This window comes from Bidens hawaiensis, unplaced genomic scaffold, assembly GCF_021521415.1.
Source record: "Bidens hawaiensis isolate Kalapana, Puna unplaced genomic scaffold, B.hawaiensis_p1.1 tig00024801_1, whole genome shotgun sequence".
Taxonomy (NCBI): domain Eukaryota; kingdom Viridiplantae; phylum Streptophyta; class Magnoliopsida; order Asterales; family Asteraceae; genus Bidens; species Bidens hawaiensis.
In genome coordinates, this window is record NW_027493917.1 from 94,534 (window position 1) to 119,166 (window position 24,633).

The 24,633-nt window shown below is 40.4% G+C and overlaps 1 protein-coding gene and 1 pseudogene across 2 annotated transcripts; one reads left to right on the plus strand and one right to left on the minus strand.

Annotated features, from left to right (window-relative positions):
* The first annotated feature begins 243 nt into the window (after nucleotides 1-243).
* Nucleotides 244-1,516, plus strand: LOC143569919 (uncharacterized). The gene has a single exon (XM_077055711.1). The coding sequence runs from the start codon at nucleotides 244-246 to the stop codon at nucleotides 1,387-1,389; it is 1,146 nt and encodes a 381-aa protein (XP_076911826.1). The 3' UTR covers nucleotides 1,390-1,516.
* A 12,239-nt stretch (nucleotides 1,517-13,755) lies between these two features.
* Nucleotides 13,756-16,483, minus strand: LOC143569923 (heterogeneous nuclear ribonucleoprotein 1-like; annotated as a pseudogene). Its single transcript, XR_013141827.1, has 3 exons — nucleotides 16,199-16,483; nucleotides 14,234-15,353; nucleotides 13,756-14,132 (listed from the first exon to the last, which is right to left on the minus strand). The product of XR_013141827.1 is annotated as a heterogeneous nuclear ribonucleoprotein 1-like (transcript).
* Between the last annotated feature and the right edge of the window lie 8,150 nt (nucleotides 16,484-24,633).

Genomic DNA, 24,633 nt, shown 5'->3' on the forward strand with positions numbered 1-24,633 from the left:
TTTAAGGTTCTTGTTGTCCGAATTTGTGAAAATTAGTTACCCATGGTTATGAATTGACTCAAATTTCTGCTTATTGTTAGTTTATTATTTATCTAGGGTTCTTGTGAAAATTAGTTGCAAAAGGTTATGAATTGATTCAGATTTCTGCTTATTCTTGATCTTTAATTATTTATCATCTATGATTCTTGTTTAATTTTGTAAAAATTAGTTAAAAAATCTTCATATCTTTGGCAGGCTTTTTTAATGGAATCCCCTCAATCTATTGTGTCACCATTCAAGGCCTCATCTTTTCACTCAACCGAAACACAAAATCCCAATCTTTTCACAACAATTCCTAATTTCGCAATAAAGAAACCCGAACCTGAAGCGTGTCTTGGTGTTCTTGATGTTCACATTCATCAAGCTAGAGACATTCAAAACATATGCATATACCACAAACAAGACGTTTACGCCAAAATTTGCATCACTAGCAACCCCGATATCTCGGTCACCACCCAAACGGTCAACGGGGGTGGTCAAAATCCAATCTTTAACGAAACCCTTCAAGTTCTTGTCCCAAATACGGATTCTTTGATTAAATGCGAGATATATATGTTGAGTAGAGTGAGAAATTATCTTGAAGATCAGTTGTTAGGGTTTGTTTTAATCCCATTTTCTGAAATAATAATAAAAAATGGAAAGTTGGAAAAGGAGTTCACTTTATCATCAACTGATCTTTTTCACTCGCCTTCCGGTTTCGTTGACTTGTCGTTTTCGTTCACTGGAGCCTCCCCCGACATAATGGCTATCCCGCCGCCACCGCCACCACGTGCTGCCAACGGAATGGCCACCACGGATTTGGAATTAGCTGAACTTGACAAAATCGAGTTCCCAGATCCTAAAATTGTGAAGGAAAATCATATGATGGTGACCGAGTATTTCGGGTTGAGCTCGGAAAGTTTAGTATCATCCGACACCGATGATCAAGTTGACCAGGCTGATGAAGTTGACCAAATTGAAGTACCGGTTGAGACCCTGAAACCCGAGTCCCCGCCTACAAGTGTGTCGACTAATGAATCGCAATGTGTGAATCAAGAATCCGATTCTTGTTTGGAAGAAAAACCCGTCCAGCTCGGGGATCGGGAGGTTGACTCGGTTAGCGGGAACTTGATAAAGCTGCCGATTATGACCGGAAACACTGATTTTGACCAGAAGGTGGTGCAGCAGGACTTTGTGGATTTGTATATGAAAAGTATGCAACAGTTTACTGAGTCATTGGCAAAGATGAAGCTTCCATTGGATGTGGAAAAAGAGGGTACGGATTCTGGAGATTCCGGGTCGGGTCAGAAGATCCAGACACCAAACGGGTCGCAGAGTCGGGTGTTCTATGGAAGTCGGGCTTTCTTTTGAAGAGCTTCTTTGGGATTCACATGTGACAACAACTAGAGTTTAGAATAAAAAGTATACTTTGTTTTACTACTTAATATGTGTAATTTATGATGGATCTATGTTTATAAAGTTTGAGATATATATAAAATCACTAATCCATAACTTAACTCGGTTATTTCATCGTTTAATTTTGATTTTCTAAGTTCATTCACGTCGGCCACCACCCATAGCGCCACCCTCTTTGACCCTTCCAACGTTAAGCCCTTACCACCTCCATAACGCCCCGTTAACCCCTCCGGCACGGTGTTTAACGATTTTGATGTCGATTCTATTATCCGAGTAAAGTAAACCGATATAGAAAGTAAAAAGGTTATAACTTATAAGAAACCTGATCAGCATACTGAATTAGAAGTTATCAAATATTATTTAATTTATCATCCATGTAATGTTTAATAATTAACAGGTTCTAGCATCTTATGGGCCTGCCCCACCCACCCCATACACACACACCAAACCTACCCCGGGTGCATTTTTGTCCAAGAGTCGCCGCAATATATATTAATGTTATTGACTTATGATATATGGATTGATGAGTTGCACATGTTAACAAATTTCTTTTACCATACAAACGTTAAGTTGGAAAACTTATAATATCTAAAGCTTAGTACAAGTGTTGCTTTAAGGTAGGGGCATGAAATAATTATACGTTTAATAATGTTTGTTTTGATTAAGTTGATAAGTCGCTTCTGCTCTCAATAATAATGTAATTAAAGCGACATTGACAAAACTATAAGGTGAAGTGAAGTAATCATATGTTGTCTTTTATTTTATATGAATATAAGTTTTTTTTCCCTTCTTTTCTAATTAAGTGATAATGAAATGTACATGAATCTCAGTTAATATTATTGATTTTCATCCAAAATTCTTAATATTGCATTTAGTTTGCTTAATTCCAAAATTTTAAACTTTATAGAAAATATACGAGATTAAGTTTAGAATACCTTATTAAAGTTAAATAAGTTTCGATATTCAAAAGAAATATTAAATGAATTTATTAGAGCATCTAAGAAACTTAGTGAAGAGGTAGGTCCCAGCAGAGCCCAGTTGGACCCGCAGGACTCACCTTGAAGAGAGACGTCTACGCAGAAACCAACTGGATCTGTCAGGACCCACCATGCTCAGAGACGTGACGTCCTTACGCGCAGTACGCAAGCTGTTCCCGCAGGAAATGCCTCCCAATGGTGAAGTACTCCGCCTGTTCCCGCAGCTGCGGATACAAGCCATCAGGGAAGGCCACCCGCGCAGCAAGGCTACACGCACAAGGCACTTAGCTCTCAAAATAATTCAGTAATGTCACCTGAAGAAGGAATGAGCAAAGCCGGGAACAATCCCGCACAAAGGCGGGAGGGGGAATACTCCCGCCCAAATGAGCCAGTCCGTACGATACTGGAGGATCTTTTGTACTGTACCTGACGAGGTATGGACAAAAGATTTGACCAGAGATACGACAGCTCATTGACAACAGTATGGCGAGCAGCATGCTCTTGTACTGTATATCACTATTAGCCGCTGCCTACTCACCAACTCCTGTCATACCACGTGCATAGCCTGCAGTTGGTAGAAAAGGAATAGTACACAGCAGGCCTGGTCACTGTCAGCCGCTGCCTACCCACCAACTACCAGCATGGCACGTGCGTAGGCTACAGTTGGTAGAACAGGAATACTATTCAGCCGGCTATACCTTCTTGGAAACCTACCTTCGGCTATAAATACCCCAAATGGTATGATCATCTCATCTTATATCATATACCTGATATCTGCTCTAGCAATCTCTTAATATACACTTATATTCAAGAGCAATCTAGTCTGATTCTCACGCCGGAGGGTGGTCACAAGGAGGTACCCCCCCCCCCTTCTCAGTGACGAGCTCACGGTGTCTGTTTTGCAGGTTATCAGAAGAACCATCTTTGCCGGATCTAACCCCTCGTGGGAAACATCTATTTAACCCCCAGGTTATCCGTAATCTGCCCGGGGTCGATTAGTGTTTCTTCATTGGCGCCATCCGTGCATAAAAGCTAGAACTTAATCTTTTTCAGTTTTCTCAAAACTTCTGGAAAGATGGTTAAAGAAACTCCGGTAACCACAACCCCAGCTACTGGGGGGAATACCGGCGACTACACAGTTTTTACGAACACTACCCCGGTTACCCAAGCCGGGGCAAGTGCAGTAAATTTTACGAACACTACCCCGGTTACCCAAGCCGGGGCAAGTGCAGTAAATTTTACGAACACTACCCCGGTTACCCAAGCCGGGGCAAGTGCAGTAAATTTTACGAACACTACCCCAGTTACCCAAGCTGGGGCAAGTTCAGTAAATAATCGCTCACTGGGATTCACCGATACCCAGTTAGAGAGACAACGAACGAGGCTCCCCCGCCAAACACTCGATGAAGTTAAAGCGTGGGCGGAAGCACGTCAAAAAGAATTCCAAGCTGAGTTGGATGAACGCTTACGTTTACTCCAACAGGCTGATGAATTCGTAGAGTACTTTGACGATGATTCGGAGGAATCCGATAGTGACGCAAACCCTCGTCATAGGGCGAAAGGGAAGCGTAAGGAAACGGACTCCCAACCGGGAAGGCATTTTGGAGAAACCTTCAAACCAAAAAACGCGGGTGGAAACCCACGTGACTTCTCCAAAGCATTTAGACCAACTGCGGCAAATGCGGGAACGTCCAAATTTGCAAGGGACATTGCGGAAGCAATCGCCCCGAAAAGTGCCAAACAGATGTCCAACATCGGCACTTACGATGGTATATCTGATCCAGACGATCATTTAAACAGATTCATAGCGGGGGCAACCGTCAGTAATTGGATGGAACCTACGTGGTGTTACATGTTCCAAATGACGCTTGTTGGGCCAGCTAGAGCGTGGTTCGATCGTCTACCGGTCAACCACATCTACGATTGGGCAGACTTCCAACAGAAGTTTAGCCAACACTTCAGCCAACAAAGAAAGTATACCGAAGAGCAATGGACAATCCTCAAATGCATTCGAGAGGAAGATGAATCTTTGCCAGACTTCATCACTCGCTTCAACTCAAAGAAGCTAAGTCTGGGTAATATTAGCGAAGATCTTGTTCGCGCTGCTTTTATCCAGGGCGCGAACGACCCAGAGCTCATCCGCACCTTAACGGGTAAAGATGGCATGCGATCCACATGAGATGCCATCATGACAGCAGCTAAACGCTTTGCGGAAACGGAGAAGCAGCTGGGTAGAGATCTCCCCCAGAGCATAAACCTCTACACCCAGAAAACAAGAGAAGACAACGTCCTTACCGCCCGACTAAACAAAAAGCGGAAGCTAGGCATTTGGCAGTCAAGGGTAAGCTTTGACACCTCATCCGGCTTGCAACATCGGTTAGGTGGAATGGATAACGTACAGTCGAACCAGAACTCCAGATGGACGCCACTCACCAAAAGCGTCACCGAGATATTCGTCACTGAGGAGCTCCCATGGCCAAAGGCTCCAATAATCCGACATCGTCACAATGCTGATCGGAGCAAATACTGTGACTTTCACATGACAAAAGGCCACAACACTGAAGAATGCACAGACGTAAAGGACATCGTCGAAGCATTTGTCAGAGATGGGACGCTCGCGCACCTCGTGGCGTAACGAACGCTGAGCAGGTTGATGCGTGTAGAACCCCAGTTGGGGAAAACACGAATAAAATTGCAGCTTCAATGTTGGAGATTACATACTGCGTAAACAACGAGATACCGAACCAGGTGCATATCGGCTAGATGGCACTCCCATCCCAACAACATGGAAGGGAGCTCAATTACACAGTTTGCATGTAGATCAATTCCAAATTTGTAAAGAAAAGGCCCAGAGCCACTTCTAATGGAAATGATTCTCCTTAGAACATTGATGCTGATGATCTTACATTTATACTTATGAACTTTCCACACTGATATGCCGGTCTTCACCGCATACATAAGTGGGGAAGTCGTTGCTTGTGGAAGGCGGCAAAACCCGCATAAACACAAAAAACGGCAAACCTTCACGCAGGTCAGTCATAGGTAAAGTTGGGTCATCCCACTAAATGAAAGTGCCGGTCCTAACCGCACAAATCATGATGGAGGAAACCGAACTAACCTATTGACAACCGCGCGTCGAACGGTTAATTTATTCAAAACACTGATGACGGTTTTCACCGCATAAATAAGTGTAAAGAAATCGTTGCTTGTGGAAGGCGGCAAAACCCGCATAAACACAAAAAACGGCAAGCCTTCACGCAGGTCAGTCATAGGTAAAGTTTGGTGATCCCACTAAATGAAAGTGTCGGTCTTAACCGCACAAATCATGATAGAAGAAACCGAACTAACCTATTGACAACCACGCGTCGAACGGTTACCCTATTCAAAATACTTAGAAAATTTCTAACAGAAGGATGAGGAAAACCTCCACGCAGGTCAGATATAGGTGAAGTTTAGCCATCCTACCAAGTGCAAGTGACGGTTTTACCCGCACAATCACGAAGGGGGAAGCAAAACTTCAACCTATTATCTACCACGTTCAAAGGTTAACTTATTCTAAACACTTAGAAAATTTCTAACAAAAAGATGAGGAAAACCTCCACGCAGGTCAGATATAGGTAAAGTTTAGCCATCCTACTAAGTGCAAGTGACGGTCCTACCCGCACAATCACGAAGGAGGAAGCAAAACTTCAACCTATTATCTACCACGTTCAAAGGTTACTTATTCTAAACACTTGAAAAATTGCTAATTTAAACTAAAGTATGCATGAGCAAGTCATATAACGTTTATAAAGCAAGTCATCCAGTGAAAGTAGCGGTCTTACCCGCACAAAGATTTATATTTCATAATAATTCATTACAAGAATGGCCGGGTAACTACCCGCCTACAAGAATATAAATCTATACAAGCTAAACCTATCCTAACAGTGGGAAGGGATCTTAAGGTTCAAGCTTCAGGACCACTCCCTCCAAACCCACTTGTACCCGCACCATCAGTTGGCTGTGGCGGTTCAAGGAAGGTCTTTAGAATGGCTAGCCCATCATCAGCAGCAGCAACTTCGTTCACCTTCTCCACCACCGGATGCGGGAAGGCGGCATACTGATTCACTGCTTGGTCATATACAGCTTCAGTATCAACATCATATAAAGGGAAGTTGGAAGGCGGGATGCCTTTCTCAACGAACCCTAGACCAAGCAGGAAGCCGGCCTTTTCCCCATCCTCGTGAGAAGCGTTGAGGGCTGCGCTCATGGCATCGTCGTATGATGTGTCCGTGAAGACTCGATGCACAACCTACAAGAAAAAATACAAGTATCAAAACCTTTTCTATTTACAAAGAAAAGCGTGAAGACATTATGAAGCTAAGCTTACCTGCGACAACGCTTCTCGAAGAAGCCATTCCTTGGTAACCAGAGCTTCCTGGAGGGCAGCTTGAGCTTGGTTACGGGCGCGTTCGGCTTCACTTTTGTTGAGGTTGGCAAGCAACACTTCTTTAGCCGCAGCCTCTTCAACGCCTTTTAGCTTCCGCTCAGTGTGGTCAAGCACCCCCCTCTAGTCCAAGATCTCTTGGAGCTTCTTAGCGTCTTCCATCGCCAAGGCATCATGAGCCTGTTGGAGCGCCTCTAGTTTGGCTTTAAGTTCCTCATTCTCGAGGCGTAGAGGCTCAGCAACAGCTTCAGCCTTGGTGGCCCTCTCAGTTGCGTTCCGTGCAGTTTCCTTAGCCAGCCGAAGCTGTTCGCTAACAGCTTGGGCAGCCTTGGAACGGGCCTCGAGCCGGGCCTGAACTTCAACCTCGAGGGCCTTGAAGGCCTTCTCCTTTTCCGCAGCCACTGCGGTAAGCCTCTTGTTCTCCTTCCGGACAGCCCGCGCCTGAGCTACTTCTTGAATACGAGCTGCTTTTAACTTGTCGTTTTCACGCAGAGCAGCTCGACGCGCGGCTGCATTTGGGCCAGGAGAATCCGAAGCTCGTTGGTTAGCCTACCCTCCTGGTAGCTAGCCATTGCTTCCCCCAACGCACCACTGGGAGCTGCGTGACGAGCCCACTCCACGCATTCCACAGGCGTGCGAAGGGTTGTTCCTCGGCGGATGTTCCATCGTGGAACATACACTTCATTGGAATCCGACACTGTAAAAAACAAAAAGCAGTTAGGAAAAGATGATATATATATATAAAAAAAAAGGCCAAAAGAACCCTATGCACCTGTAGGGTCGACAACAGGCCGATAGCCGCCAAACCCATCACCTGAACCCAAGGGAAATCAATCCAAGAGGTCAGGCAGATGGGAAGGAGGCAGAGGTTGGCGAGAAGCCCCAAGCATACCTGAAGGATCGGCCGTAGCTGCCGACGTCGGAGGAGGCATGGAGGCCGCCGCGGTAGAAACCAACGGAGGTGAACTCACCGGAGGTGACTCACAACCGTGGTCGCCGCTGCGGAAGTACCCGCAGAAATAGTCACCGCCGGCTCAGTGAAATTCAGTAAATATGGCACTGACAGCCGGCGGAAATGTCATCACAGTTGGAACAGTTGGCTCAACTGGGTGAGCAACTGAACCAACAACTGAAGCAGGCGCAGCCGCCTGGGTCATCGCCTCAGGTCGGTTGACCAAGCCTACCGTCATGGGTCCGGAGGTGCTCCTCCCCGCTCCACCCTGGAATGCGGTAGCATCCACGCCTGCACAAAGAAGATACAAGTATAATGGCGGAAAGATATGAAGTTAACAAGTAAAGGAAGTTTGTACTTACGGGTTTTCTTGAGCCTAAAAGTGCGAACAGGCGGGGATGAACCCGATGGAGTCGGCCTCTTCACGCCGCTCACCGTCGTTGTCCTGGGCTGCTCGGAGGTGACGGTCGTCTCAGCCTCCGGAGCAGTGGTCTTATCACCACCAGGGTTCCCCGCCACCTCCTCGCTTTCGGTCTCTGAATCAGACCGATGCACCGGATCGGCAGTGGAGGCAACCTTCGCCTTCCCCTTCCCGCCGGCAGCCTTCTTTTTCCGCACCAACGGAGGACCATCTGCGGATTCCTCATCAGAAGACAAGATTAGAGGAATTCCAGCAGAGGTTTCAGCATTGAGAGGTCGAGGGTTGAATAACTCCTTACCTGGCCGCCTGGCGCTCAGGATCTCGTGGCCTGGCGGGTAGACCTCCACGAACCGATCCGCCGTCTGTTCAAGGATGGGCAACTCGTTCTCATCTAGAGCACGAGTACCCATCCGAGCGGGACCATCACTCTCCCGCGGCTGCAGGAGAGACTGCAAGTTGTTCCCCTCTGAAATAAAAAAGAAACAGTTAGAAGAAAAACCTATATCAACAAAGAAGACAGAGCATACCGTAAGGGACAGAGTTCAAACCGTATTCGAGGACGATGGGAATCTGGGACGCCTCCTTCCACACCCAGCTCATCCCAAGCATCACCATCCCAGACTCCGCAAAGCGGTACACCGGAGTCTGGATCCGGGAGATCTTGGCGAACCATTCCGCCTCCTGGTAGTTTGGGGCGTGAAGGGCGGGGAGTGCTCTCCCATTCTTAAACGTCATCGCTATCGGGACGACGCGAGCGGAGATATAAAAGAACTCCCGCTTCCACGAACGAAGACTACGCTCGGTTGCGCAGATCTTCAACCCCTTGATCCGATTGACCAAGGTATACCACCCCTGGATGCACCTCCAAGAATAGAAGGTCATCAGGCGGTCAACATGGGGCTCCACGCCCAGAATGAGGCACACCCACTCAAAGTGGCGGATCTTGGCGATCGCCATCGGGTGTACCTCCGTCAGATGCACACCGTGCCTCTCCAAGACACGGTATACAAACTTCGTCAATGGGAACCTGAGATTCCCATAAACGAAGAATGCAGCGTACACCCCTATCTTGCCCTTGGGGGCATCGTACACCGTCTGGTGTGGCTCCGGAAACTCAGGCTCGAACGGCTCGAGCATGAACTTCCGGACGACGTACCGATAGAGGTCGGCCGGAAGAGCACACTGGCATTCGCCAGCAGTGCTCTTATCGTCTTTATCAGACGTAGACGTCGGGATCTCGACGTGCACGTCAGATTCTTCGGCAGCAGCTTCAAAATCGTGAGTAGAAGACATGGTTTGGAGGTAAAGAAGAGTGATTTCAGGAGAATGCTTGGCAGAAAGTATTCGCCGGAAATCGTTTACAAGAAGAGAAGAGTGAAAGTGTGAATTACAAAGGACCCTCTCCCCCTTTATATACTCATCGCAATTAATGCGATGAATTTAATGCGGAAGAGAGAGAAATCGCAGGTGCAATGAAACTATGACACGTGGCAAAGTGCAAGCTGGCAACAGCTGTTGAAAGGACGCGTGCCATTAATTTCGCGGCCACGCGCCAGAAAAATCGCGCCCACGCGCCTGAAAAAGCGTCTGGAATGACCATGTACTGTCACGTCACCATAACTTCCTGCACGTCCTGACACAGTCAGAAGAAACCGTCGGACGACGTTTCAACAGTTTCGACTGTTCTTATCATTTCACCAACTCTTCGAATTTCAAAATTTCAAAAAGATTCAAAAGTAAGCGGGAAAATACCCCTTACCTTGGCAACCAAGAAACTATAAGACAGGTGCGAGTACAGTGTTAAAGCAAAACCCTTCACATACTTAGCACCTGCAGGGAATTGAAGCCAAGAATACCTAGGCAACCAAGTAACCATAAGACGGGTGCGAGTACAGTGTCAAGGCAAAACCTTTCACATACTTAGCACCCGCAGGGAATTGAAGCCAGGAATACCTTGAAAGTCCCAGTAGAGCCCAGTTGGACCCGCAGGACTCACCTTGAAGAGAGACGTCTGCGCAGAAACCAACTGGATCCGTCAGGACCCACCATGCTCAGAGACGTGACGTCCTTACGCGTAGTACGCAAGCTGTTCCCGCAGGAAATGCCTCCCAATGGTGAAGTACTCCGCCTGTTCCCGCAGCTGCGGATACAAGCCATCAGGGAAGGCCACCCGCGCAGCAAGGCTACATGCACAAGGCACTTAGCTCTCAAAATAATTCAGTAATGTCACCTGAAGAAGGAATGAGCAAAGCCGGGAACAATCCCGCACAAAGGCGGGAGGGGGAATACTCCCGCCCAAATGAGCCAGTCCGTACGATACTGGAGGATCTTTTGTACTGTACCTGACGAGGTATGGACAAAAGATCTGACCAGAGATACGACAGCTCATTGACAACAGTATGGCGAGCAGCATGCTCTTGTATTGTATGTCACTATTAGCCGCTGCCTACTCACCAACTCCTGTCATACCACGTGCATAGCCTGCAGTTGGTGGAAAAGGAATAGTACACAGCAGGCCTGGTCACTGTCAGCCGCTGCCTACCCACCAACTACCAGCATGGCACGTGCGTAGGCTACAGTTGGTAGAACAGGAATACTATTCAGCCGGCTATACCTTCTTGGAAACCTACATTCGGCTATAAATACCCCAAATGGTATGATCATCTCATCTTATATCATATACCTGATATCTGCTCTAGCAATCTCTTAATATACACTTATATTCAAGAGCAATCTAGTCTGATTCTCACGCCGAAGGGTGGTCACAAGGAGGTACCCCCCCTTCTCAGTGACGAGCTCACGGTGTCTGTTTTGCAGATTATCAGAAGAACCATCTTTGCCGGATCTAACCCCTCGTGGGAAACATCTATTTAACCCCCAGGTTATCCGTAATCTGCCCGGGGTCGATTAGTGTTTCTTCACTTAGTTATTATCACGTGTTGAATAAGCTATTATTTAACGAGACTCTTTTCGAACCATGTTTGTTATTCGGTTATTTTATAATTTATATAAAATGGATAAAAATAGGAAGGAAAAAAAAACATTATTTTTTCTTTGGTGATTGATGGCATGATTTCTAGTGATTGACGGAAGGATTTGGTTTGTTCACGCACGCTTGTTTGTTAGTTGTAACATTGTCCCACGGCTGAGCGTAAATTTTGTGTAGCGTCACTACTGTTTTACACTTTTACCTTTTAACAAAAGTGGTAGATTTAGTGATGCTACTTGAGTTGTCACATTTGTCGGTTTTAAAACCTATTCCATTTTCTCACTTGATTATTATTATTATTATTATTATTATTTTACTATTTAAAGTATAACTTAACGTTTGACTAATGTTAACTGTAGAATGATTTAGTAAAATGTCGGCTCTTCTCTTCTTTTCTTTTCTTTGCTTTTCATTTTACTAAACATTTGAATATTTCAAAGGAAATCTTTTTGTCGGTTTAATTTTATTTTGAAAGTTCTTTTTCAACACACTCCATAACATGGGTTTACATGGTTTTAAAATTTATTTGGAAAAGGTTAAAGAGCTTTTCCATAAAGTGAAAATGTGTTTTTTAATTAACATTGAACTGAAATAATTATATATATTTTTAATCAAATAATTATTATTCACCAGTTTGTGTTCTACTATGTAAGAGCTTCATGACGGCTAAAATCATGTTCAAAATAAAGCTAAAATAAATGAGATATTGATTCTCAGAATTGTGTGTGTTGTGATAATTGTGAAAATGGGAAGAAAATAGGATGGGGGAAATCCTGAAGTGGTTTATAAGTGACAAAGATGATGCACGAGGCTCTCGCATGCATGGGTATGCCGGTGTCAGCCCAACTTAGGCTTTATGTACACATATTTGATATTTCTGTAAGAGATTGTTTTCACGGCTAAAACCCATGTCTTCAGAGTCACATGGAAGCAAGCTTATTTTTTACTTCCAGGCTCACCCTTGAGTGTTATTTAAGTGTGGTTGGTGATCTAGTGGCAGAAGCAAAGTCTCTTAAACATCTAAAGGTCTTAAGTTTCCCACACACTACAAAGAATTTTTTTGTTTAAAAAATAATCTAAACAAGTGGGGTGCCGAAGGGAGTGAAGCACCCCAACTCGCATGTGCTTGTGGCGTGGCGATGGACACAATGTGACACTTTTTTGATGTAATTTGCAACCCGCTATTATAATTTGGAAGGTGTATCTTCAAAAGGAGCTTCTGTTCATAAGCGATCGATAGGCTTTGGGTCAAAAACTTGGATTAGAGACCTGTAAACTAGGTTCAATCCAGGGGCTTCTTAATTTTGGTATCGAAGCGTTATTTCTAGAGATGCACTTGATCTAAAGCCACTTTGTTGGTTTGATCAGAGGTTGAATTAAAAACCACTCTGATTAAATGATTTTTTTTTCAAACAGAAATCATAGTATTATAACTTTTTTTTTTCAAAAATGATTCAATTATAATATAGGATGGAATATGGATCATAAATCACTTGAGGTTTAAAAGTTAGTCCAAACTTTGGATCAAAAGCGACATCCATGTCTCTAAACGAATGTGTTCACAAACGCTAGCACCTCTCTGACGGAGATGTTTAATGTGAAACCAGAGCCAACATGGCTAGAAACTTGGAGATAAAATAATAAAAGCTAAAAGATGCAAACGTTAAATAAGAAATTCGATAAGCACACGTATGACATATATAGGTAGGCTCCAAAATATTATTTAATCTGTATCAATATATAGTTATCCTAACAGTTTAGCTTAGGAAATGAAAATAAAAAGATAATAACCATGCTCGGGTTCAAATCATATTAAATGTGTTTGATTAATGTCGAGCCTAGTCATTAAAACTAAAAAGATAAGTGATTCGTTTTACAAATACACAAATCAAAGTAAGTTATGAAATTATAAAAGTACTTAAATCTTGGATATGAAAGAAACAAAGAAAGGTTGTGACTTGTGAGAGTTTCTGAAAGAAATAGAGGTTAAAAAATTAAACTTGCAAAATATATAACGATTTGCCGTGAACGTTGATTGAACAGTTGACCTTCAGATCTTCAGTCTGACGCTCTCCCAACTGAGCTATCCCCGCGGTGCTTGAAGCTTAGAATGCTTTCTATATAACCAAAGACATTGCTCTGTCATTTCTTAACATTATTTTGACCTATAATCCATAAGTTGGTTTTTGAGACTCAGTTGCATACCCTTTTGCATGTTAGGTGAAAATGGTATGTTATGTTACATTGCATCCTTAAAAGCTAAGAACAAATATGATTTGTTATCTGGATTATTCTCGGGTCAGGGACAATTGTTATGCTTTACGTATCGATAGGGGCCGACAACACATCTCATTTCACCGCCTACCTAAAAAACTAAAAGAAAAACTAGTATGGGGAGAGTTTGTTGATTGCCAAACGAGTAATAGTTTTATTTATAGAGATAATAATTCTAATAATATTATTGTATGAATTGTGAGTACAAATAAAGTGGTTAAAACCGAACATATAAAAATCAAAATAATTAGACAAGAAATCTAACATAGTGTAAACTTATTAACTCGAATAACTAATCATTCACACTTTATAAATCAAACAAAAACGAACATCAAGTACTGGCAACTTCACCAGACGTTACAACAACTCAACAATAAAGAATAAAACAGAACCGACATGAAGACACCAAATGAGAAACCGCGATTATTTGATCTACGCTACTCACCCTCATTCAAAAGATGCACAACACCACATCAAAAGTGGAAACCGAAGGTCAATTAAAGATCAAAACTTGCCATCAAATCTTGTAATATTTCTTTTCTTCCAAGATTCAGTGTGCTGCACTATACTAAAAGAGGGTTGGTTATCTACCAAAATAACAGTTCCTCCTAAAGTTACCTTCTTGTATCCAAATCTTGAAAACCCCTATGCAGCAATCCCTGATATTATCACCAAAAAACACGTAAACATCATAACTTTGTAAGAAAATCGCGAAAACATTCTTGAAAGTAATAATAAAATTAGAAAACATTTAACATACCTCTATTAGTTTGTCTATTTGCAATGCTATAGTTTCCAACATCTTCTGGACCGTCAAGCCCATAACCAAATGAGCCTGGACCAGGCACGTCAAGATCATTAGGCGAAGACTGCCAAGTCGGGTCACCATAAGTTGAACCCCCACGGTACAAATTACCATAAACCCCTTCATGACCTACACTAGGCCCATTTCTTCCAAGTGTGAGCCCATAGTTGTTTTCTGGGCCACCTATCGGCCCAATACCTCCGCCATTATACCCCGTAGAGGTCACTCCACCTTGAGTAGATATAGGAGACGAACCCCAATTTGGCCCGTTTCCAAATACTCCAAACCCACCACTTCCCGAACCCATATACGCACCCGACCCGTTTGGGATAGTGAGCCCACCGTTCCCCCACACGTTTCGGTTGGATGACCCGATAAACGACTCGTTTCTGACATTACTTTGATTATATCCGATAGGGGTAACGTACCTATTCGAATTCCCACCAAAATAGGGGCCCACAACTCGCCCGTACCGGATATTATTAGACGCGGTTCCAAACGCACTTGGGCTCAAAGCGGGCTCAAGATTCATGCCCATCCCATAACCAGGCGACCCGAACGGAGAGAAACCGGATCGCCCTCCACCAATCGGGCTGAACCGACTATCAGCCCGACCGCCATATCCTCCGATTGGGCCCATATTGAAACCTTGAGGGTAAGTACTAGTGATGAACGTGTTGGGCCGGGTTAGCCCATAGTTAAAGCCAACCAACGGGCTTCAGATCGGTCCGGGTGACAACTCTTTTGGGACGGCCCGTTTGACCTCAACCATTTTACCATTCAGTTCATGAAACGTCTTGATTAATACCCGATCAACTGCGGCTTCTGAATCAAATGTGATGAATCCAAAACCTCTTGGCCTTTGAGTGTTGTGATCATACATCACAACTACGTCGGTTATACCACCGAATTGATCAAAATATTTCTTGAAATCACTCTCGGTGACTGTAGATGCTAAACCACCAACAAATATCTTCTTCGTGCGGCCCGCAGGCCCTGGTGATCCGTTAATGTTGTTATTGGTTCGGTTTAGCCCGTGGTGGTCTTCCCTTGGAACAGCTTTCTTTGCTTCCACCTGAAAGTTTTGTTGATATTATATTATATAGTGGGAATGTTTGGAAACACGCTTTTAGAGCCTAAGACGGTGTTTGGATATGCACACGATTTTAGTGCCTAAGAGGGTGTTTGGCATTGTGTTTTGAAACCGATTATGCTATATGAAGTAATCAGAATCGGATAATCAGCTAACAAAACGGGCTACAAGGTACAAACAACTTGAAAACACAATAATAATCAGAAACTCTCTCTCATAACGCAATGCCAACCTAAGAGGGTGTTTGGATACGCGCTTTTAGTGCCTAAGAGGGTGTTTAGCACTGTGTTATAAAAGTTAAAAACGCTAATGTAATATGATTAATCAGAATTACATAATCAGCTGTAACAAAACAGGCTACAAAGTACATAAAACTTGAAACACAATAATAATAATAATCCGATACTCTCTTTCATAATGCAATGCCAACCTAAGAGGGTATTTGGATACACGCTTTTAGTGTCTAAGATGGTGAATGGCACTGTGTTACGAAAACACTAATGTGGTATGGATTAATCAGAATCACATAATCAACTGTAATAAAACGGGCTACAAAGTATAAACAACTTGAAAACACTATAGCAATCAGATAATCACTTTCATAACGCAATGCCAGCCTAACCTAAGAGGGTGTTTGGCATTATATGGATTAATCAGAATCACATAATCAGCTGTAATAAAACAGGCCACAATGTATAAAGTATAAACAACTCAAAAACACAATAATAATCGGATAATCACTTTCAAAACACAACGCCAAACACTAACTAAAAGATTAGACGCATATCCAAACACCGAAAATGTAGATTAGGATTAAAAATTATAACTTCAAACAAACTTATTGTTCTACCATCAATCATATGCTTCTCCAATACAACTCTCTCAGCAACAGCCGAATCAGCAAACACCACAAACCCGAACCCACGAGCCCGGCCGGTGATCCGATCTCTCATAATTACAGCTTCAATCACTTCACCATAACTACCAAAATACTCCTTCAATCTCCCCTCATCAGTATCCCAAGAAATCCCACCAATAAACAGTTTACCGAATTCCGGTTCCATCTTTTCCACAATCCCATGTTGAATTGCCATCAAATTCGATTAATTTCCTCGCAAACCCAATTCAGCTACACCAATTCAATATCAAATTCATCAAAAAAACACACAGAATTCACACAAATCCTGATTCAGTAAATCGAAATGCGGATACGAAAAGATCGAATTCGAGCAATTGTTTACCTTATCCGGACAAAACCGAGTACTAAAGAGTGTTGGGTTTACTTAATATTATTATTAATATCCGAGTATTGAATAAGTAAAATCAAGATAATCGGATCCATCAATCAAACATCAATCCCAAGTAGATTTCAGATTCCTAAAAATCCCACAATTGAAACAGATCACAGAAATAAATTGATTAAAATTAAAACAAAACAAGAAATTGGGTGTCTTTAAGCATATCTCACCATTGATATTAAACAAGCTTGATTTAATTTAAAGAAAGAGATCTAATAATAATAATAATGAATTAAGAACAGAGGAGGATGTGGGTGGTTGTTCTTCACCAAAGGTAAGGTATTGTTGGTATTGTATTTTAATATAATAATTGAATTGAATTAAATTATAAAAATGAAAACTTTACATTTTCTTGGTTATTCCTCCACTCTGGTGTGTATGTATGTATGTGTGTGTATATATAAATTATAATGAAAAGAAATGGAATTTGTAGAAAGAGGAGAGAGGTGTGTTTGGTTTTGGGCAAATATAATCAATCAATCAATCCTCTGGTATTAGAATATTTGGAGGAGCCTAGACAGATTTTAAATCTTGGATTTGAATAATTAAATTAATTTAATTTAAACCAAATCTAGTTTTATGTTATTTTATCGGATTTTTTTTATTATTTTAAATTAGTCATCCCGATTTAGAAATTTAACCGTAACTACATCATGTTCTTTAAATAAAATAATAACAATAACTTATTAAAGAATATGTCAAGTTGAATACTTGATATAGAGCTATATGTGTGATTTGTTAGTTCTTATATATAACACAACAATCTTATCTGTAAGATAATTATGTTTATTCTCAGGCTTTTGATGTAATTTCAAGAATTAGGATCTAAAATTTTAGCGTTGCTCTAGACGTGTTTATAGCCTGGAAGTTTATGATGTATCCTAATCGTTACGGTAAGTTGTAAACATTCGAACATCATTATTCATAGTCTTATACTTTAGTATGCTTGTTTTTATCCCAATGAAAATGCCTATTTGTTTATCTTATTTTTACGGTAAGGTACATTATTTGTTTGTCTTGGTATCGATGTGTTCTTTCCTTTTATTATCCTTTATAATAGTAGTGATACGAACCTTACATAAAGTAATGCTTTAATACCAACTAGGGTTAACCTTAATATTATTATTTTTATCTTATTATTAATAGCAATAAAATAGCAGCATGAATCATATTGGGTGTTTACACATTACACTATGGATAACAAATGGTTTCCTAATTAACAAGTTGAATATTTGATTAAAAGCTATATCTGTGATTTGTTAGTTCTTACATATAAACCAACAATTTTCTCTTTTAAGACATGTTATATCCTTTCTCGGGCTTTTAATATGATTTCAAGTAGGGATGGCAAAAAAGCCCGAACCTGATGGGTATACCCAAACCCGAAACAAATGGGACGGGCATACTCGAAACCTGATGGATACGGGCCAGGCATGAGATTATGATTTAAAAATTTTCGCGGGTACTGGCCGGGTATGGGATTGGATGATACTCGTCCTGATTACCCAAAAACACATACCCGTTTACCTCGAACCATATACCTGAATTATATACCCAAAAAATTTTTTGTATTTTATATTTTGTGAAGCATATATATAAAAAAATATATAAAAATTATAATGATATTATTTATTTATTCTCATGCTTCTATAGTTCTATATCGAGTGTATTATATTTAAATTTTTAATAATTGTTGTATGATTAAAATGTATAAAATAATTATTATGATTAAAAAATTGTACTTGAAAGTCCCAACGGGTATACCCGATACCCACGGGTATGCCCGATACCCGACGGGTAATTACCCGGAAACTATCCGATGGGTAATGGGCCAGGTATGAGACACATTTTTACAAACGGATATTGACATGGGATTACCAATACCCGACCCGAACCATCCCTAATTTCAAGGGTTAGGATACGTTATCCCCTATTAAGTGTGTGCTTTTTAGGGTCTTAAGAAGTTTAGAATTTGCTATAGACGTTCTGATAAACTGGAAGTTTTATCCTATTTCCTAATCGTTACGGTAATGTGTAAACATGGGAATATCATAATTCATACGGTCTTCTTTTTTACTATACTTTTTTTCATCCCAACCAAAAAATGCCTGAGATTCATTCTTTTCATCTTTGCTATTGAGGTGCTCTTTCCGTTAAGTATTATCCTTAATCTATAGTGATATGGAGTTCACGTAAATTAATCCTTTAATACCAACTACAAATAACCTTTATTATTATTATTATTATTATTATTATTATTATTATTATTACAATAGCAGCATGAATCATAATGGTTGTTTACCCATTTACTATTATAATAAACAAAAACCATTGTTATGCCATATGACACCTAATTGTCCTATTTTTTGCCAACTTGTATAGTTATTGTTTAATTATGAAAGTCATAACTATCTAAATAAAACAATTAATAAATATTTTGAACATTCCATATTAATAATCTATCTATATTTTTATAGTAGTAAATAAAGTAGGAAAAAAATTAGAAATAAAAGAACATATGTGAAGCTTTTGAAAATTTTTAGTGTATGTAAATTTGTGTTATATGTTTTTAGTTTATTAGTGACAAATTTAAAATGTGTCATGATTCGTTTTTCTCTGAGCAATACGAAAATGGTTAATCTCATTTGATTATTGTTTACTATTAATTCTATATAATAAACTTTTTTATATGTATAAATAACTTTTGTTAAAGTTAATTCAGCACGTACACAAGAAGAATAGTAGATTAATGATAGTGCATATAAGTAATGTTTCTTTCATACCTAATAATTATGTGCATTTTTATCACATATTAACTGAAAGTGAAATTCATTGTGATTATTCATTGTCACAAACTTGCATCAATTAGAGTTTTGGGCCAAGCTGATATAGAAAATGGGTTATTTTGATCCCTAAAATGCAATGGTGTTATGGTGTGTTTTGTTTCCTTTATGATATGCTTATATCCATTTATGTTTATGAAGCAAAATTCATATATTCTTTTAAAAGTATCCTGGTGGCGATGACATTGTGTTGTCTGTTATAGGCACAACACTCATTTTTGTAGATCTTGCAAGTTTAGGCCATAAAGTATACTTGGCTATTATAAATGATAAATGATAGGAAAATGGTTGTAATCATAGGTGTTGCAAACTGATTTTATACAAAATCATTAAGAAGTAATATCATGAGCAGAGTGTTTGAAATACTAACATGTTTCTTTTGAGTTGATTGTTTATTATTATGATTTGTTTGTGTTCTATCTTCTATACATGAATCTCAAAATTGATTGATATATGGGAGGAATGATGGCTTGGTTTTCATTGAGATATTTATTTGTTGTGAATAAAACCTTTGCAACAGTTTTTTATTTTGATTTACATAATGAGTCACTATAAGTTCCACTAGAAACATGCTCACTTTTAGTATGACTTGGAACCTTTCGGGGAAGTTCAACTTGTATTCGACCCTTTAAATAAACGAGTCAAATTTGCTACTTGTGTTCTCCTATAGTTGGCAAAACGGATGGGTCGTGTCATTCGGCGCAACACATAAGAAGCAAATTGGCCGGTATAAGTTAGGGTTAAAACTGGTCATTTTAAGAAAAAACATTACTTTTGGTTCGGAACATGTTTTCTTGATACTTTTTTTTTTTACTTTTACACACAAATATAAAACTCATTATAACTATTTAGTTTCTTGTATGTTGTTGGAGTTGAGTAAAATGTGTCAAGATCATCTAAAGTTAAATGTTTAGTAAGATGACATGTTTTGAAACCGAAAAAAAATGTGGTAAAATGCCTATAACTTTATTAGTATTACACTTTACTCGTCGATATTTTCAAATATGCAGTTTCTCTTGCTTCTAATTTTATAATCTAAGGAAAAAAAGACATGAAGTAAGCCAAACAAGTTTATTTTTTTCTGGGTTATGAATGGCTAATAATTTAATATCATTAAGTCCTCAAGTTAAATTATTTGGTAATATTTTTTACCAATAGAAACTCTTGCAGCTGTTAGTTCAGTAGCAAGATATGTTGAAACTAGCACAATACTATACTCAGAAGCAGTTTGTTTACATTTTTCAGCTCTTGTAATTTTTCAAGAGCTTTGATGTGTTTTTTGTACTTGATTATTGCAACTTGAATGATAAGAATTATATAATAAGATAATGAATAAGATTTAATTTTTCAAACCAGTGTGATACACGGGTTTACAACCTAGTTACAATATATATAACAAACGATTTCCTAGCTAAACAAGTTTTGAGTTACCTTGTATTTTAAATATGATTCTTAGGTCGTTGATGTGTTTATGGTTTGGCTAAGCTACTCTAGGAGGTTGGCTTGGACTTGGTAGAAGTTTTTTGCAATCTGTTGGTGCATGATGTCAGTAGTTCAGTATATAGTGTCTGTAATCGAGTCGTTTGGATTTGTGTTTGTATGTAAGCGAAGTTAGCTAACAAGTTCGCTGATAAAGGCGAACTTGTTAGATAAGCGAAGTTAGTGACAACTTCGCCTGAACATGCCAGGCGAAGTTGTCGTGATATATATTCATTAGGTTACGGCTTATTTTGTAACAAGTTTAGTTTACGTGTTTACGAGTTCTGTAATCAGTGATTGATATCACGTGTTTCCGGTTGCAATACAAAGTTTCTATGCTTATTGTAACGTGTGTTCGATAGTGTTAACTCGTATCGTCTTCTACGCTCGTAACGTCTTACGTAGGGATTCCGCACCTACGTAGAACGGGATATTCCGTGTAGATCCGGCTGGGAACCTACAATTGGTATCAGAGCTTTTGCTCGTGATTGTGTGGTTCGGGATTATCACGCGGGTGTAGAAATCGTTCCGTTCGACTATTCGCGGGACGAGTTTACCGAGTTTTTGTGTCCTACTCACCTCCCACCATCATAAACAACCCATTACACCTTCACAAACCTCGCAAAATCCAGAAATCAAACCTGCAAAACCATCGTGTTCATCAGGCGAAGTTGCCGTCACTGTTCGTAGGGTTTCGGCGAAGATATAAGGTTAAGCGAAGTTATCCACAACTTCGCCTACCTTCTCAAGTTCGCTTATCTCAAGCGAAGTTACCCACAACTTCGCCTACCTCCCAAGTTCGCTTAACTTAAGCGAAGTTATCCTCAACTTCGCCGAATCAGGCGAATTTAACAAGGGGAGAGAAGTTCAGACTTAAGCGAAGTTATCCACAACTTCGCCTACAGTACTGTTAAAAATAAAATTTTTATTTTTTGGGTTTCTTTGTGTTTCGTGAAAGATGTCTTCAATAAACATTACGGAACTGGTGAAGATGGAAGTGGAAGCGGGTTCAGCTACAAAGGAACCGAAGATGCTTAAAGGAACCGATTTTGTAGCGTGGAAAGATCGGTTTGAGCAATATGTCAAGTACCAAGATGCTAAAATGTGGGTGTGCATACAAGATGGTTACATTCCACCAACTGCTGAGTATGAGGGTCGTGATCAGATTAAGAAATACAAAGAAATGGAAGAAGAAGAAAAGAAAATGTATGAGGCTGAAAGCAAAGCTCATGCAGCGATAACAATGGCTCTTCCACAAGAGATTCTACACACCTTCAGAAAGTATAAAACTGCTAGAGAGCTTTGGGAAGCACTTGAAAACCGATTTGAGGGTAATGTGGGGATTCGTGCATCAAAGATTAAACTTCTAAAAACTCAATTCTCGGTGTTCAAGTATCTGAAGAATGAATCACTTGATGATATCATCACGAGATATTATCATCTGATGACCGAACTCAGCAACTATTCCATTACTTACAAAGAAGATGAGATTGTTGAAAAGCTTCTTGATGCTCTCCCACCGAAATGAGAGATGTACACTGTCTTGATGAGAGAAGACAAAGAGTTTGCCGACTATGACTTGGAAACAGCAGTCAACAAACTAAGAACTTTTGAACTTAACATGGTTCGTAAAGAGACACCAACTGATGAGGTTCAGGATCCAGGAATGTATGGTGCAAAAGTAAACTCAAGTTCAAGTTCGAAGTCTGAATCGTCTGCTTACTACTCAAAAGGAGACTCGGGGGCTAACTCAACACATGAAGGTCATGTATCTCTCAACATGAATGGTGATGTGTGTTTTGTAGCTGGTGGATCAAACGCTTCTAAACCTCAAGCAACCAAGAGTAGTTTTTCCTCAAGTGTTTCGAACAACAACTACTCAAAGATGCCCATGAGTGTTAAATCTGCTGAACAGCAGTTTGCTCTCTATGCATCTTTCATTGCTTCGTATGAAAATTACATTCAGGGTAAGATTGTTGATCCTGCAACATTGGATGAAGACTATGATCAGATCGATGCTGATGATCTGGAAGAGATGGATCTGCAGTGGCAGATGGCGATGATTGTGAGAAGGGTTAAGAGGTTTATGAAGAAGACAAGTAGAAAGTTTGTTGGTGAGAGACCGGGTTTTGACAAGTCAAAAGTGCGATGTTATAACTGTCAGCAGAATGGCCACTTTGCTAAGGAGTTCACAAATGAACGTGTAGAACGCAGTCAAAACAGGTCTACACAACAGAGTGGGGGTGGTAATGAGAATAGAGCCATGATTTTCCAGACAGAATGGAGAATACAACTGGAATCTGCATGTTGAAGAAGTGTTCGAACAGGCCAATTTGGCGAACATCGAAACTGAAGATAGTGAGAAAGTGACTGGCGAAAGTGAAGCTTACATGGTAGAAGTGACAGACCAGCTTACCGAGGTAAGTACTAAACTCCCTTGTACTAAATGTGCAAATCTGTCTGAACAATTGACAACTATAACTGATCAGTTTGTTAGTTTGGATGCTCAATTTAAAACCTTAAAAGAAGATCATCATTTCACTAAAGCTAGAGAAAATAGTTACAAGGTAAAAATAAAAGCTAGTGAGAAAGATATTAGAAGTCTTAAAGCAAATCTAGCTGAAAAAATTCAAGTAATTGATCTGAGCTATGAAGTGTTAGAAGAAAAAACCAAACTAATAACTGAAAGGGATAAACAGATAGCTGATCACCAGGTGAAAGTGGTGGAACTTAACAGGAAACTTGAGAAATTTAGAAATTCCTCCGCTATACTTGATTACCTCGTTAGTGATCAAGGTTCCCCAGTTAAAAGGGGAGGAATTGGATATCATGAAGTTCCACCACCTTACAATCATAATTACACTTATGATCCTAGTAATCAGAAATCTGTTGATGTTAATTTTGGTCAGATAGTTCCGGTTAAGGTTACTATTAAAGAACCAGAAGTTAGTAAAGGCGAAACAAGTAAGTCTGTTTCGAGTGTTAAGATTTCTGTTCCTAGTCCTGTCTCATCAAACTCAGACAAGTCATCCGAGTCGAGTGAGACAAAAGAAAAGGCAGTGTTACCAAAAAGTGGAGAGAAACATAAAACAACTGAAAAGAAATCTCCACTAAACCCATATGTCCCACCATATGTGAGACAAACGGGCAGTAATGCAGCCTTAACATCTAAAAAAACTATTGAAAAGAAAGTTGAACACATGAGTTGTTTCAGATGTAATCAATTAGGACACCTAATTGCTGATTGCCCTCTGAAGCAAAGATTCAGAGGTATGAGGCCTTCAAAAACTGAGAATAGAACTAATCACTATAATGGCAAAAATGAAAACTCATCAAAGTTCAGACATTGGACTAATCTTGGTTTTCAAAGAAATCGATCTCAGTTTTTCACTGCTAACAACCAAACCATAAGTAATAATTCATATAATTCACGAAGGTTTGGATGGTCTCATAGTCAATTTACAAGAAGGTATCCTTTTAGGACTTACAGAAATTATTCCGATACTAACTTTGGACAGCCAAAGTACGGGATGTATCGACCCAGGAACAATAGGTCTTGGGTCCCCAGATTTTAATCATCAGCTTTAATCGTGCAGGAACAGTTGAACAGGGCTGCAAACAATCTATGGGTTGTGGATAGCG

What these genes read in the sequence shown, in the direction of transcription:
- LOC143569919 (XM_077055711.1), top strand. Translation starts at nt 244, where the DNA reads ATGGAATCCCCTCAATCTATTGTGTCACCATTCAAGGCCTCATCTTTT.